Raw genomic sequence first — 15,063 nt, 5'->3', positions numbered from 1 at the left:
ACTTGTGGATCAGTGTCCAGTCATGGGTTATCTGGATCCCCAGGTAGCGGAAATTGATTTGGGCTAGTTTGAATGGTAGTCGCTCCAGCTCTTGTCCCTTCCCTGTTTGGGTTCACCAGGAATGCCTCGCTCTTGTCAGGGCGAGTATGGAGGGCGAGAAGGCCCCAAATTCTTCCAGGAACTTCATGATTACTTTCAGGCTGATCTGCTGGTCCAAGATGTAGAGGAGCAGGTCATCCGCATAGTGAGACTCTGTGCTCCCTGCCTCCTCTTCGGATGCCCTTCCAGTCTCTCACATTTCGCAGAGCGATGGCCAGGGGTTCGATTGCCAGAGAGAACAGGTGCAGGGACAGCGGGCGTCCCTGCCTGGTGCCTGTGTGCAACTGGAGGTATTCAGAGCTGGTGGTGTTGGTCCGAACACTCGCCTAAGGGGCGTTGTACAGGAGTTTCACCCACAAGGTGAACCCCGTCCCAAGCCCAATCCGCTCCGGTACCTCCATGAGGTACTTCCACTCGACGCTGTTGAAGGCCTTTCCTGGGTCCAGGGAGATGATCACCTCTGGTGTTCTGCCTCCGGATGGGGTCAGTATCGCATTCAGCAGCTGTCTAATGTTCGCAAGTTTTGTCTACCCTTGACAAAGCCTGTTTGATCCTTTGCGACCACCTCTGGTACGCAGTTCTCCTGTCTCTTGGTCAGGATTTTCATGTCTATGTTGAGCAGTGAAATGGGTCTATATGATCCGCATTCTGTCCAGTCTTTGTCTTTCTTGGGTAATAGTGATATAGTGGCCTGCGTTAGCGTTGGAGGCAGGGTGCCCCTCGTTAGCGAAACTGCAAGCATCTCCTGTAGGTGCTGGGCCAGGGTCGGTGCAAATCTTTTATAGAAGACCGCCAGGAACCCATCGAGTCCCAGTTTCCCCGCCTGCATGGAGCTGATGATCCCCATGGTCTCTTCCAGTCCTATTGGTGCTTCCAGCTCCCTCAGTCTATTGTCCCCCACAACTGGCATGTCCAGTCCATCGAGGAACCATTCCATCCCAGAGTCCCTGTTGGGGGACTCAGGTGTACAGTCCCCAGTTGAAGGCCTCTAACGCTTGGTTGACCTTTTTTGGTTCGGCTACGAGTTCGCCTCTGCTATCTTTCACCTGTGCTATCTCCCTTGTGGCTGTCGGCTTTCTCAGATGGTGAGCCAACAGGCAGCTAGGCTTTTCTCCGTGCTCATAAAAGGTCCTCTGTGTCTGGCAGAGATGGTGCATTGCCTTCCTGGTGGATAGAAGGTTAAAGTCCATTTGTAGCTTATTCCTCTCTGCCAGAAGGTCTCTCAGGGTCTCGTAGTATTTTCTGTCAACCTCCAGGATGGAGTCGATCAGTTGCTGCCTGGTCGCCCTTCCTGCCCAGTCTCTACGTGCCTTGTACGTGGAACGTGGAAGGCGAGATTTCCCCGTTATGGTTGTGAGTGATGTACTCACCTATGGTCTGTGATGTTTTCTATCAGAAGACCTCATCGGTCAAGTGGTCAGTGTCCAACCTCAGTGCACAGTGTTTACGGGCAGTCTCCAATCTCACATCCATGCAATGTGGAGCGTGGTCGGAGATGATTATCACGGACTATTCCGCTGACTATTTCTGGAAGCCATGATGTGGAGATGCCAGCGCTGGACTGCGGTAGGCACAGTAAGAAGTCTTACAACACCAAGTTAAAGTCCAACAGGTTTGTTTCAAATCACTAGCTTTCAGAGCGCTGCTCCTTAATTCACCTGATTTCTGGAAGCACCGATTGACCCACTGCAAAAGGTCAATTCGGGTGTACATCTTGTGCACTGGTGAGAAGAACGAGAATTCCTTCTCACCAGGGTATAGGCACCACCATGGGTCCCCATCCCTCATCTGTTCCATGAATGTTCCCAGTTTCTAGCCATGCCTGTCTTTTTCCCTGTTCTGGGGTTTGATGGACACAGTTGAAGTCCTGCCCCATGATCAGTCAGTGTGTGGATTTCCACCATGGTCTTCTTTATGAAATCTGTTTTTTCCCAGTTGGGCGCGTACACATTTACCAAGACCACCGTGCCCAGTCTTGGACACCGCTGACCATGACGTACCATCCCCCTGGGTCCGTAACCGCCTTTGTCGCCGTAATCGCTGTCCTCTTGCTGATCAGGATAGCAACCCCCCTAGACTTCATTCCATAATATGAGTGGTAAGTCTGTTCCATAATAGGAGTGGTACGTCTGACGGACCCAGCCCTTCCTTACCCGCAATCGGTCCTTCTCCCTCAGGCGCGTCGCTTGGGGAAAGACTATGTTAGCTTTCAAACTTCTCAAATAGGTCAATATTCTGGTTCTTCGCACTGGTCGTTAAATCCCATGACATTCCAGGTGATAATCCTGGTGGGGGATTTCTGTCACCCCCCCTTGGTGAATGCGTGGAACACGCTACCAGGAGAGGTATGGAAGCAGATACAGGGGCTGTTTAGCACAGGGCTAAATCGCTGGCTTTGAAAGCAGACCAAAGCAAGCCAGCAGCACGGTTAGATTCCAGTAACAGCCTCCCCGAACAGGCGCCGGAATGTGGCGACTAGGGGCTTTTCACAGTAATTTCATTTGAAGCCTATTTGTAACAATAAGCGATTTTCATTTAATTTCATTTTTCACATTAACGGCGTTCAAAAGGCATCTCGACAAATACATGCATAGGATGGGTAAAGAGGGATAGGATAATAGGAAGTGCTGAGGGTTTTGGCCAAGGGTGGTATCATGACCGGTAAAGGCTTGGAGGGCCGAAGGGCCTGTTCCTGTGCTGTATTGTTCTTTGTTCTTTCGGGATCAACCATACTTACCTGATGGACACACCCCTGCACTTCCCTTTGTTAGGGGCCTGTCCAAAATGGCCATGGTCACCATTCTCTCTATGAGGCCGAGCCCCTGAGCTCCGGGGTTTCCCTTTATCCAGGGGGCACCCAACATGGCCGCCAACTCTTGTGTACGCCCCTGCACTCCGGGGTTTACGTTTGCCCATGGACCCTCCAAAGTGGCTGCTTGCGGCACCATCTTGTTCACTCAGCCTGCACCTTACCAGCTGAAGCCAATCTGAAAACCAACCCTTTCTTATCGTTTTCCCTTGTGTTCCCCTTTTTCGCCTCTGCTGCCTACCCCCCCCCCCTCCCCTACCCCCCCCCCCCCTTATACTCCCCACCCCTGTCCCCGTGGCCCCCTATCTGTTGCTCCCTCCCTGCCAGGAGGTGCACTGCGGCCCCCCTTATTTTTATACTTCCTGTGCTAGCTCTACCCGCTAGTGTGGTGGCCCCCCTCCCGGGATTGATCTTACCCCTTTCCCACGCCCGCTAGATTGTTGTTCCCTCTTCAACCTATACTGCGTTCCGCTGCCCTTGCCCTTTCCTGTGTTTTAACATTTTGGTTCAGAGTGGCAGAGTGCGCAAACACGGTAAAAGTCCATCATAGTTCCTTTTTCTTTCTCCCTATTTCCTTCCTCAGTTTTGCCCTCAGCGCTGTCTCACCTGCCCCTTGCCCAGGTAGTTCGTTCGCAGGTACTTGTTCACCTCCGCCGGGGTATTGAAATAATGTTTTTTATTTTAGAACATGACCCAGAGCCTGGCTGGGAACAACATTCCAAATTTAACTCCGCTCTTATATAGGGCCGATTTTGCCTGGTTCAATTCAGCCTTGTGCTTTGTTTGGTTTGCCCCAATGTCCAAGTAAACCCAGATTCAGTGTCCTTCCCTGTTGCTCGCCTTTGTCGGCCTTGCCCACTGCAGGATCCTCTCCCACTCCTGATACCGATGCAGTTTGAAATTATTGCCCTTGGCTGCTCCCCCGCTTTGGACTTCGGTCGGAGCAATCTGCGTGCCCAGTCAATCTCCGGCGGTTTGGGGAAGCTGTCCCTCCCGACCAGGTTGCCCAGCATCTGAGCCACATAGTCTGCCCGGGTTCCTGACCTCTACCTGCTCTGGCAGACCCATGATCCTGGTGCCAGGACTGGTTCGCCTGGTCCTCGACCTTCCCCTTTAGGTTCCCCTGCGTCGACACCAACCTTTAAATCTCTTGTCGCTCTGGTTTGTCAACACCTTCTCAAGCTCCTGGATTGTCATCCCTCGAGCTTCCAGCTTCTTCCCCAGACCGTCGCTCGGCGTCTGCATGGTGATCAATGCCACCATCACAGCCACCTAGATCTCTACCTTTTTTACCTCCCTCATCACCAACAGTTCCTTGGTCAGGTACATCTTCCATCCATCTTCACGCCGGGGGTGGGGGGGGCTATTCGAGTAGTCTGTCTCCCTCTCTGGGGTGGCCGGGGTCACTCGCCTTGTGGATCCACCGTCTTGTCCACCTGCTGCTCTTGGCTTTTCCCTCTGCTCCTGCCATCTCTGCGGCTTGTCGAGGTCCCATTTGCTAGCAGTTTTTGTTTCTCTTCTCTCCCATTTTTATTGATGGGTGAAATGAGTCTGAATTTTCAGGTGAAAGGAGTCCAAATTATCGGGCTAAATTCGACTAAAAGTGCTTTTTTCTAGTGTTCTGGAGGAGAGCCACCTGATGTGTGACCGCTCAGCACATTACCGCCACTGGAAGTCAACATTAATAGTTTTTACAAGTATATTAAGAGAAAGTGAGTGGGTAAGAGTAATATGGGCCCCTTAAAGACAGATATAAGTGATATCACAATTAAAAATAAGGACATCACAGATTTGCTAAATGATTACTTTGTGTTTGTCTCAAAAGTACAGGCTCTAATGCCTCAATATTAAAATAATTGTCATTCTGGTTTTCAAATCTCTTAAAGCTTTGCCCCACTATATCTTTGTCACCTTCTCCAGCATCTATGTACTTCGATTCTCCATGCATGCACCCCCAATTTCCAACACGCCTTTGGTAGGGTGTCTATAGCTGCATATTCCATCTGTCCTGAATTGCCACCCTATACCTCCCTTCCTTTAAGATCTTCCTTTTACCTACCTCTTCGATCAAATGCAACATGATATAACAATGCAGGTTGTTGCTTTTGACGGATAATCTTGCAAATCATCGGCAAGACTAACATCTGCTCTGGGGAAATTATTAAAATCTGCTTTCAAGGGTCGTGACTGAGCACTTGGACAACTAGGAATTCATCAGGGAACCAGCAAAGATCTGCGACTGGCAAGTCAGATCTAACTGACTTAATTGAACTGGGTTTGAGGAGGTTGCTAATGTGTTAGGTACACGAATGTCTGCATATTTTATTTACATGACCATCCAGAAGATGTATGATAGGTTGGGCAGTTAAATATTGAGAACTAATGGAATGGTAGCTCAGGGAGAGCCAGCACGTCTGTCATTTTAATTCCCCAACCCACTTCCATCATTGTTCATGGACCTCGATGAAGTTCAACATAAGCTCAAGGAACAGCACCTCAGTCTTTCAAAAAGCATGGAGATTAGATTAACTGAAAATTTCAAAACGGAAAATAGATTTTTGTCAGATAAGAGAAATGGAACCAAGAGGATGTAAATGCAGATCAGGCATAATGCAACTGAAAGGCAGGCAAGGCGAGAGAATCAATGACCCACTCCTGATCTAACTAGAAGTCCCAGCACTTTTTTGCATCCCCAACATTCAAGCACTTTATCACCATACCAATGCATCACAAAATCCTTTACTCGGTTCTTCTGCACAACCCAGGTTCCCTACCAACGTTGCACCACATTGTCATGAATATCATCCTAAATGTACAAAATTATGTTCTTTATTACATCTTTCTGCAAACATTATACAAATTGAAACATATCCATGCACTCTACATATGTACTATATTCTTGAGAAATATTTACCCCTTAAATATGTAGCAACTGCCAAAATTAAAATATCGAAAAATCAGGATAGTCAGCACAAAGAGACCCTTCGGCCCATCATGTCTACGCCAACCATCAAGCACCTATCTATTCTAATCTCATTTTCCAATATTAGGTCCATAACATAGAAAATACAGAACAGGCCCTTCAGCCCACGATGTTGTGCCGAACTTTTGTCCCAGATTAAGTACAAATTAATCTACACCCCATCATTCTACCGTAATCCATGTACCTATCCAATAGTCGCTTGAAGGTCCCTAATGTTTCCGACTCAACTACTTCCACAGGCAGTGCATTCCATGCCCCCACTACTCTCTGGGTAAAGAACCTACCTCTGATATCCCCCCTATATCTTCTACCATTCACCTTAAATTTATGTCCCCTTGTAATGGTTTGCTCTACCCGGGGAAAAAGCCTCTGACTGTCTACTCTATCTATTCCCCTGATCATCTTATAAACCTCTATCAAGTCTCCCCTCATCCTTCTCCGTTCTAATGAGAAAAGCCTAGCACCCTCAACCTTTCCTCGTAAGACCTACTCTCCATTCCTGGCAACATCCTGGTAAATCTCCTTTGCATCTTTTCCAAAGCTTCCACATCCTTCCTAAAATGAGGCGATCAGAACTGCACACAGTACTCCAAATGTGGCCTTACCAAGGTTTTGTACAGCTGCATCATCACTTCACAGCTCTTAAATTCAATCCCTCTGCTAATGAACGCTAGCACACCACAGGCCTTCACAGCTCTATCCATTTGAGTGGCAACTTTCAAAGATCTATGAACATAGACCCCAAGATCTCTCTGCTCCTCCACATTGCTCCTCCACATTGCCAGGAACCCTACCGTTAACCCTGTATTCCGCATTCATATTTGTCCTTTCAAAATGGACAACCTCACATTTTTCAGGGTTAAACTCCATCTGCCACCTCTCAGCCCAGCTCTGCATCCCTATGTCTCTTTGCAGCCGACAACAGCCCTCCTCACCATCCACAACTCCACCAATCTTCGTATCGTCTGCAAATTTACTGACCCCCCCTTCAACTCCCTCATCCAAGTCATTAATGAAAATCACAAACAGCAAAGGACCTAGAACGGATCCCTGCGGTACGCCACTGGTAACTGGGCTCCAGGCTAAATATCTGCCATCCACTACCACTCTCTAACTTCTATCGGTTAGCCAGTTCGTTATCCAACTGGCCAGATTTCCCACTATCCCATGCCTCCTTACTTTCTGCATAAGCCTACCATGGGGAACCTTATCAAATGCCTTACTAAAATCCATGTACACTACATCCACTGCTTTACCTTCATCCACATGCTTGGTCACCTCCTCTAAGAATTCAATAATACTTGTGAGGCAAGACCTACCCCTCACAAATCCGTGCTGACTGTCCCTAATCAAGCAGATTATATGCTATGACATTCCAACGACTCATCTAAATGCTTCTTAAATGTTGAGGATTCCCACTTCTCCCACCCTTTCAGGCAGCAAGTTCCAGATTCCCAACAGGTTTTTCCTCAAATCCCCACTAAATCTCCTGCCCATTCCCTTAAATCTATGCCCCCGGTTATGGACCCCTCAACACAGGGGAAAAGTTTCTTCCTATCTACGCCGTTCAAATTTTTGTACACATCCATCGGAGCCCCCCTCAGTCATCTTTGCTCCAAGGAGAAAAGCCCCAGCCTAACCAGCCTCCCTTTGTAGCTGAAAGCTCCTGCCCAGACAATATCCTGGTGAATCTCCTCTGCACCTTTTCTGGTGCAATCACAATCTTCCTATGGTGTAGCGACCAGAACTGCACATAGTACTCTTGATGTGGCCTAACAAGCATGTTATACAACTCATCATAACCTCCCCTCTAATATTCTATGCCTTGTGTAATAAAGGCAAGTATCCCACGTGCCTTCTTAACCACCTTATCCATCTTCCCTATTGCCTTCAAGGACCTATGGACATGCATCCCAAGGTCACTCAGGTCCTCTGCACTTCCTAGTGTCCTACTCTGCATTGTGTATTCCCTTGCCTCATGCGTTTAGTTCTCCCAAAACACATCAGCTCACACTTTTCAAGGTTAAATTCCATTTGCCACAGCTCTGCCCATTTGACCAGCCCATCTGTATTGTCCTATAATCCAAGGTTTTCTTTCTCGCTATTTACCACACCACCAATGTTTGTCATCTGCAAACCTACTGATCATACCACCCACATTCCCATCTAGGTCATTATTTTGCACTCCAAACAGCAAGAGACAGGGGACAGATCCCTGTGGTGCACCATTGTACACAGGCTTCCAATTACAAAAATAACCTTCGATCAACACCCACTGCCTCCAAAATCAATTTTGGATCCAATTTGCCAAATGGGCTCATAATTCCTTGATCAGTCCCTCATGCCGGCCCATCAAAAGCCTTACTGAAGTCCATGTCGATTACATCAACTACGCTGCCCTCATCTATCCACCTAGTCACCTCCTCAAAAAATTAAATCAAATTTGTTAGAGATGATCTCCCTTTGACAAAGCTATGCCAACTAATCTTGATGAATCTCCACCTCTACAAACTAAGATTAATTCTGTCCCTCAGAATTTTTTCCAATAATTTCCTTACCACTGATGTTAGACTCACTGGCCTGTAATTGCCAACAAAATGTTCCACAAATTGAACAAAGAAACAAAAATCTAACACATTTTTTACACATCAGAACAAATTAAAATCTCAAATAAGTGCAAATTAATCTCAGATGGTCATGAAAGGGATTACTAATTCAAGAAACTGAAAGTTGTTCCCCTGATGCTTTACCGTTGACTAGGTGTGCCAAATAGGCCAGAAATTCATCATACATGACCTCTTGTCTGGTGCAGTTAGACTACATTATATATCAGCCAGAGAGGCAGAAGGACAGCACGGTAGCATTGTGGATAGCACAATTGCTTCACAGCTCCAGGTCCCAGGTTCGATTCCGGCTTGGGTCACTGTCTGTGTGGAGTCTGCACGTTCTTCCCGTGTCTGCGTGCGTTTCCTCCGGGTGCTCCGGTTTCTTCCCACATCCAAAAATGTGCAGGTTAGGTGGATTGGCCATGCTAAATTGCCCTTAGCGTCCGAAATTGCCCTTAGTGTTGGGTGGGGTTACTGGGTTATGGGGATAGGGTGGAGGTGTTGACCTTGGGTAGTGTGCTCTTTCCAAGAGCAGGTGCAGACTTGATGGGCCAAATGGCCTCCTTCTGCACTGTAAATTCTATGGTAAAAAAGGAATGTTCAAATTGATCCAAAGGTACTGGTTTAGGGAGGGGAAACGGTCAGTGCTCCTGGTCAAAAGCCAGTGATTTCTGCTGGAAGTGTATAGACCAGATAAAGACGTTGCTCGATTTGCCACACTATTTCCCGCAGTTGAATAACCTGCTGACATGGACAGTCATGGCTCACACACAGTTAAAGGATTTGAGCTTCAAAAGATGCCCAAGTCCAAAGCTAAGACATCCGAACAGGACAGGACTGCAGAGCAAACACGAGTAACAAGTTAAACGATTCATTACAGCACATTAAATAATTTGCAATTATCATTCAAAAGTAGATCTAACCAAAAAGTTGAATAATAATAGTGTCTAATGGCTTCAGATCACCGTAATAGAAATAAATGCACCACAATTTCAACAAATCATTTGATACTTGTCACCTGTGCCATATATGGAGTAGTTATTTATTCAGTGAGATGTCTTATTTCTACAAACAACTAAAATAGTTTGTTGTAATAACGTATATTGGTAAACATACTTTATTTTTGGTGCAGCCTTCTGTGGCACATCGGTTTCCAGGTGCCAAGGAATGTTGGAATGGAGAGAAAAGATAAAATAAAAATGAGTATCACATATTAATCCAAAAGTCATTAAAAATAAAGATATATTTTACAAGAATAACAGTACTACTCCAGTTAGTTTCAACTTCTCTTCTCCTTGGGGCAGCACCATAGCACAAGTGGCTAGCACTGTGGCTTCACAGCACCAGAGTCCAAGGTTCGATTCCCCACTGGGTCAGTGACTATGCGGAGTCTGCACGTTCTACCCATGTCTGCATGGGTTTCACCCAGGTGCTCCGGTTTCCTCCCACAGTCCAAAGACGTGCAGGTTAGGTGGATTGGCCATGATAAATTGCCCTTAGTGTCCAAAAAGGTTAGGAGGGGTTATTGAGTTACGGGGATAGGGTGGAAGTGAGGGCTTAAGTGGGTGCAGACTCAATGGGCCGAATGGCCTCCTTCTGCACTGTATGTTCTATGTTCTTAGTTCTGCTATTATCTCTTGGGAGAAAATAGCAGAGCTGAGTCAGGAAAGGAATCAACTCTGAAACATTTACCAATGTTATGCTAAGGTTGGATAACAGATGGTGAGTACACCCATGTTTGATGCACATCAGTTAATACAATAATTTGCAAAAGAATTCAAGCAGAAAAAATCTTTGAAGTAGTAAAATAAATTCTGAAATCTAAACCTTGAATCAAGAAAGTTAGCTTTTGCAAAAAGGGTACCTTGAATTTCACAGCAACAGAATGGGTTAGGTTGAAGAACAGAGAGCATGGATCTCAAAGTTTAAAAAAAAAATTAAATTGCTGCACCAACACATGGTTCTTTGGAAGTCCAGGAATGTAATAGTACTAAATGGTACTGTGGGTCTAGCCTGTTGTTGAGTTTTCTTGGAACATTAATCAGGCTTGTCGCACTCAAGCATGCATTAATGCTATTACATGGAATATGAAATTTGAAAGCAGCGCTGAACCAAATGTAAATATCCAGACAAAAATTTAAAATGTTGAGGCTTCAGAATTGGGTTCAGCATTCCAGTGTCATGTGAGAGTACCTTTAAGAAATGGGTGTTTAAGAAATGTACCTTTAAGAAATGGGTGTTTATCAGTGATGTCAGAATGTGGGTGGAGCTGGGCTGTCCGTCAACTTTTTACTTTCGTTTTAGGCTGATTTGCTACAGGGTGTGTTTTAGTTTCGTTTTCACAGCTGAATAGCTGAAGTCACAGCCAGAAGGTGTATAAGTCTCTCTGTAATCTTAAAACTGTAAATCGATCCTTTGGTGATTTAAAACTAATAACTGATCTCAGTAGTGACTTTAACCTGATGTGCTTCTGTTTAAAGCTTTTGTTTTTTTAAGTCTTATGGATGTTAAAAGGACAGCTTTAAGAATTACTTAGTGTTGTATCCTTTGGGGGTTGTATTTGAATTGATGGTTGCTAAGATGGTCACTGTATGGTTTAAAAAGGTTAACTTGAGTTCACAGAATAAACATAGTTTTGCTTTCAAAAATACTTTTCCATTTCTGCTATACCACATCTGTAGAGTGGGCCATGTTCTCCCCATACCACGATCTTTTAAAAGTTGTGGGTCAAGTGAACTTCATGATACACTTTGGGGTTCTTTAAACCCTGGCCCATAACAACAGTATACGGTGATACACGTTTGAGAGGTTTTGCTACTGTTGGTTATAGATAACCGTTGACGTCGGAAAAAACAATAGCTCAACAGTATTGCATAACACATCTTTTAATATGCAGAAGAAATTTAAACCATTAAAATCAATTAAATGATGAAGAAAATGTAAATGCAATGGTTTAAATGGGTCAGGGGTGAAATACAAGAAACACCAAGAAAGAGCCAGTGATACAATTATATCACTCTCGGTTGGTATTCACTTCTGGATGTCAAAAATTAAGATAGGAAGAAACGAGGGTCTGAGTTGTAAACTGGTACAAAGTTTTAATTATGGTAGAAGAGCAGAATGTCGATTAAGAAGTTCAACTTCCCTGATCACCCCAGTGGATTTGGCGTGTGTGGAAGATATGGCATATTTGAATTTTAAAAACAGTTCCAATCAAGCAGTTATTCTTAAGGTAAAGGTATTTTGATATTAAAACTGATAAATATGATTGGATGGGTATGGAAAAGAGATCTAGAATAAGTGGATGTTTTGCAGATTTGTTCATGGTCAGAAACGTTCACTTGAGTCTGCTATGGAACATCCATAGATGCATTATTTGCATATTGGTAAAAAGGGAATACAGAACTCCGGTGGAGGCCATGGAGTAAAAGGTCGCACATTTGGCAGCTCCCGCATGGTGGTCTTTTTGTGGCTTTTACGCCGGATTGTTGTAGGAATTTTATGAAGTAAAGGTGTAGAAGAAGGAACAGAAGGAGGGACCTAGTTTATGGAGCTGCGCCCCAGGAAAAATCGGAAGAGGAATCAGAATTTGATTCGGAGGTTGATTCTGGGGTTTGATGCCGCCAGTTCAAGTGGTCGACAGACCAGTTGGTGAGCTTCTTGAATGAGACATTCTCCCAATAACGCAAAGAGTGTGCGGAGGACCTGGCCCAGGCAGTGGACTCGATTAGGGCGGTGGTTAACCGCATGGAGGAGAGACTGACAACCCAGGGACAGGCGATCCAGAAGTTGGAGGAGCAGTCTACCTCCATGGCAGCGGAGATCGGGATGCTGCAGGACTACCAGAAGCGATTGTTGGAGAAGGTGGAGGACCTGGAGAACCGTTCTCGGAGACAGAACATCCAGATCGTGTGTCTGCTAGAGGGGAAAGAAGGATCGGATGCTGGTGCGTATGTGGGGAAGATGCTGGAGAAGCTGATGGGGGAAGGTTCGTTCGCCAAGCCATTGGAGGTGGACTGGGGCCCACAGGGCACTTATGCGTAAGCCCCAGGGGCATGAGTCCTGAGGGCGATGGTGGTACGACTACTTTGGTTCCTAGACAAGGAACGTATTATGAGATGAGCCAGGCAGACGAGGCGGTGTATGTGGGAAGATGTGGAGATCCGGGTGTACCAGGACTTGGGAACAGAACTCGCAAAGAGGGCGGCAAATTCCAACAAGGTCAAGTCAGCCCTATATGCAAAAGGAATAAAGATCGGACTGCTTTACCCGGCCCGTCTATGGGTGACCTATGAGGGTCGGGAATTATTCTTTGGCTTGCCGGAGGACGTGGTGGACTTGATGAAAGACAATAAGCTGATGGGAGAATGAAGACCTTGAGCTTTGACTGTGGGGAGCTGAGCTATGAGCTGGGTTTTGTAAAACTTTAAACTTTCAACATTTAATTTGTGATGTTCGGAATGACGTTTGAGGCTTTGTATACATATATATATATATATATATATATATATTTCTTTTTCCATTTGGTTCTGTGTGGGATTAGCTGAATAGATAATACTTTAAGGGAGGAGAGGTGGATCTTTGTGCTCGGACTTTGGGAGGGATTGTTTGTTTGTTCTTGCCATTGTTTAGAGTTTGCATTAAGCGCAGGGGGGAAGGAAGCCAGCGGGGGAAGGGGGTAGGATGCTTGGTGCCAGAGGCGGGGCTGCTAGGTTAGCTGGGGGGGGGGCCAGTTCATGGAAGTGAAGTGGGGGGTGAGCTGTGTAAAGTGGGGGTGAGCTGAAGACCAACGCAAGGGGAGGGGGGTAGACTGCTGACGGGGAAGAGAACTTTTAAGGTGGTGGAGAAGAGTTGATGACGGTAGTTGACGGAGGGCGGGTCAGGTGATATGCAGGGCATGGGCCAATGGCTGGCCTAGGAGAGGCTATGGCTGATTGACAGGGGATGGGGGGAGGGGGGGGGGGTTGTAGGATGCCCCCGGGCCAGGTTGGACACATGCAACGTTTGTGGACTGAATGGGCCGGTCACAAGAGCCCGTGTGTTCGCACACTTGGGGGCAACTGAAGGTGGACATGGCCATGTTGCAGGACACGCACTTGGAGTTGGGAGACCAGGTTAGACTGAGGAAGGGATGGGGCGGACAGGTGTTCCATTCGGGATTGGACTTAAGCTTATTGTCACAAGTAGGCTTCAATGAAGTTACTGTGAAAAGCCCCTAGTCGCCACATTCTGGCGCCTGTTCGGGGAGGCCGCTACAGGAATTGAACCCACGCTGCTGGCATTGTTCTGCTTGCAAGCCGGCTATTTAGCCGACTGTGCTAAACCAGCCCCTAACGAAGGGGGGGGGGGGGGGGGGGGGACAATTCTGGTCATCAAAAAGGTTGCATTCGAGGCAGGGAAGATAGAGGCAGACCCGGGGGGGGTAGATGTATTATGGTTAGTGGGAAGCTGGAGGGAATTGGTGGTGCTGGTGAACATATATGCCCCAAACTGGGATGATGTCAAGTTTGTTAGGAGGGAGCTAGGGAAGATTCTGGACCTGGACTCGCACCGATTGATTATGGGGGGGGGATTTCAACATTCAACACGGTCTTGGATCTGAGACTGGACCGGTCGAGTCCCAGGTCTGGAAAGGTGGCAGCAATGGCAAAAGACCTGTGGGGGTTTATGGAGCGCATGGGAGAGGTGGATCCGTGGAGATTCGGGAGGCCAAGGAGTAAGGAGTTTTCATTCTACTCATGTGCACAAGGTGTACTCCAGCATAGACTTCTTTGTGTTGGATAAAACGCCGCTGGCGGAGGTGGTGGATACCGAAAACTCAGCAATTGTGTCAGACCACGCCCCACACTGGGTAGACCCACAAGTGAGCAAAGGAAAGGCCCAGCGGACACAATGGAGATTAGATGTAGGGCTGCTAGCGGAGGATGAGGTGTATGAATGGGTGAGGGAGGCCATTCAGGGATATATAAACATTAATGATACGGGTGAGATCTTGGCAGAGGTGGTATGGAGGCATTGAAGGCGGTTATTAGGGGGGGAATTCAACTTGATTCGGGCCCACAGGGAGAAGCCGGCATGGGTGGAGGTGGACAGGCTGGTAGGTGAAATTTTACAGGTGGACAGGAGATATGCGGAGTCTCCGGATGAGGGGCTCCTGAAGGAGCGGCAGAGACTGCAAATGGAATTTGGGCTCCTGTGTATGAATATGAGGAAAAAGCCAGCAGGATGTTGGCGCATCAGCTGAGGGAACAGGGGGTGGTGAGAGAAATTGGGAAAGTAAAGGATACAAGGGGGGAAGGTGGTTGTGGACCCCGAGGGGCTAAATGATGTGTTTCGCGAATTTTATAGCCGACTTTATAAATCGACAAAAAGTTCTCCGGGTTGCAGGGGCCGCTCCTGGTAAAAGGTTTTAATGAGTCCAAGGAGCGGAGGGTGCTTCTCCACCCACCCCACGTTATCACCGGCTTCGATTTCCCTTATTTTGAAGCAGGATAAGGATCCAGAGAGCTATGGATCGTATAGGCCGATCTCTCTTTTGAATGTAGATGCGAAGTTGCTGGCAAAGA

General features: G+C 46.8%; 1 protein-coding gene across 7 annotated transcripts in view; it reads right to left on the bottom strand.

Annotated features, from left to right (window-relative positions):
* sugt1 (SGT1 homolog, MIS12 kinetochore complex assembly cochaperone) overlaps positions 1–15,063 on the bottom strand; it is a 227,496-nt gene that overhangs the window by 129,134 nt on the left and 83,299 nt on the right. For 6 of the 7 annotated variants that reach the window (XM_072476303.1, XM_072476298.1, XM_072476300.1 and 3 more), the window contains one exon: positions 9,614–9,633. In XM_072476303.1, coding sequence (XP_072332404.1) covers positions 9,614–9,633 — 20 coding nt within the window. The remainder of the gene's footprint in view (positions 1–9,613; positions 9,634–15,063) is intronic. The other variant, XM_072476299.1, reaches the window with a different exon arrangement.

Source organism: Scyliorhinus torazame, chromosome 15, assembly GCF_047496885.1.
Source record: "Scyliorhinus torazame isolate Kashiwa2021f chromosome 15, sScyTor2.1, whole genome shotgun sequence".
In the NCBI taxonomy this organism is placed as follows: domain Eukaryota; kingdom Metazoa; phylum Chordata; class Chondrichthyes; order Carcharhiniformes; family Scyliorhinidae; genus Scyliorhinus; species Scyliorhinus torazame.
This window is presented reverse-complemented; position numbering and strand designations above follow the sequence as displayed.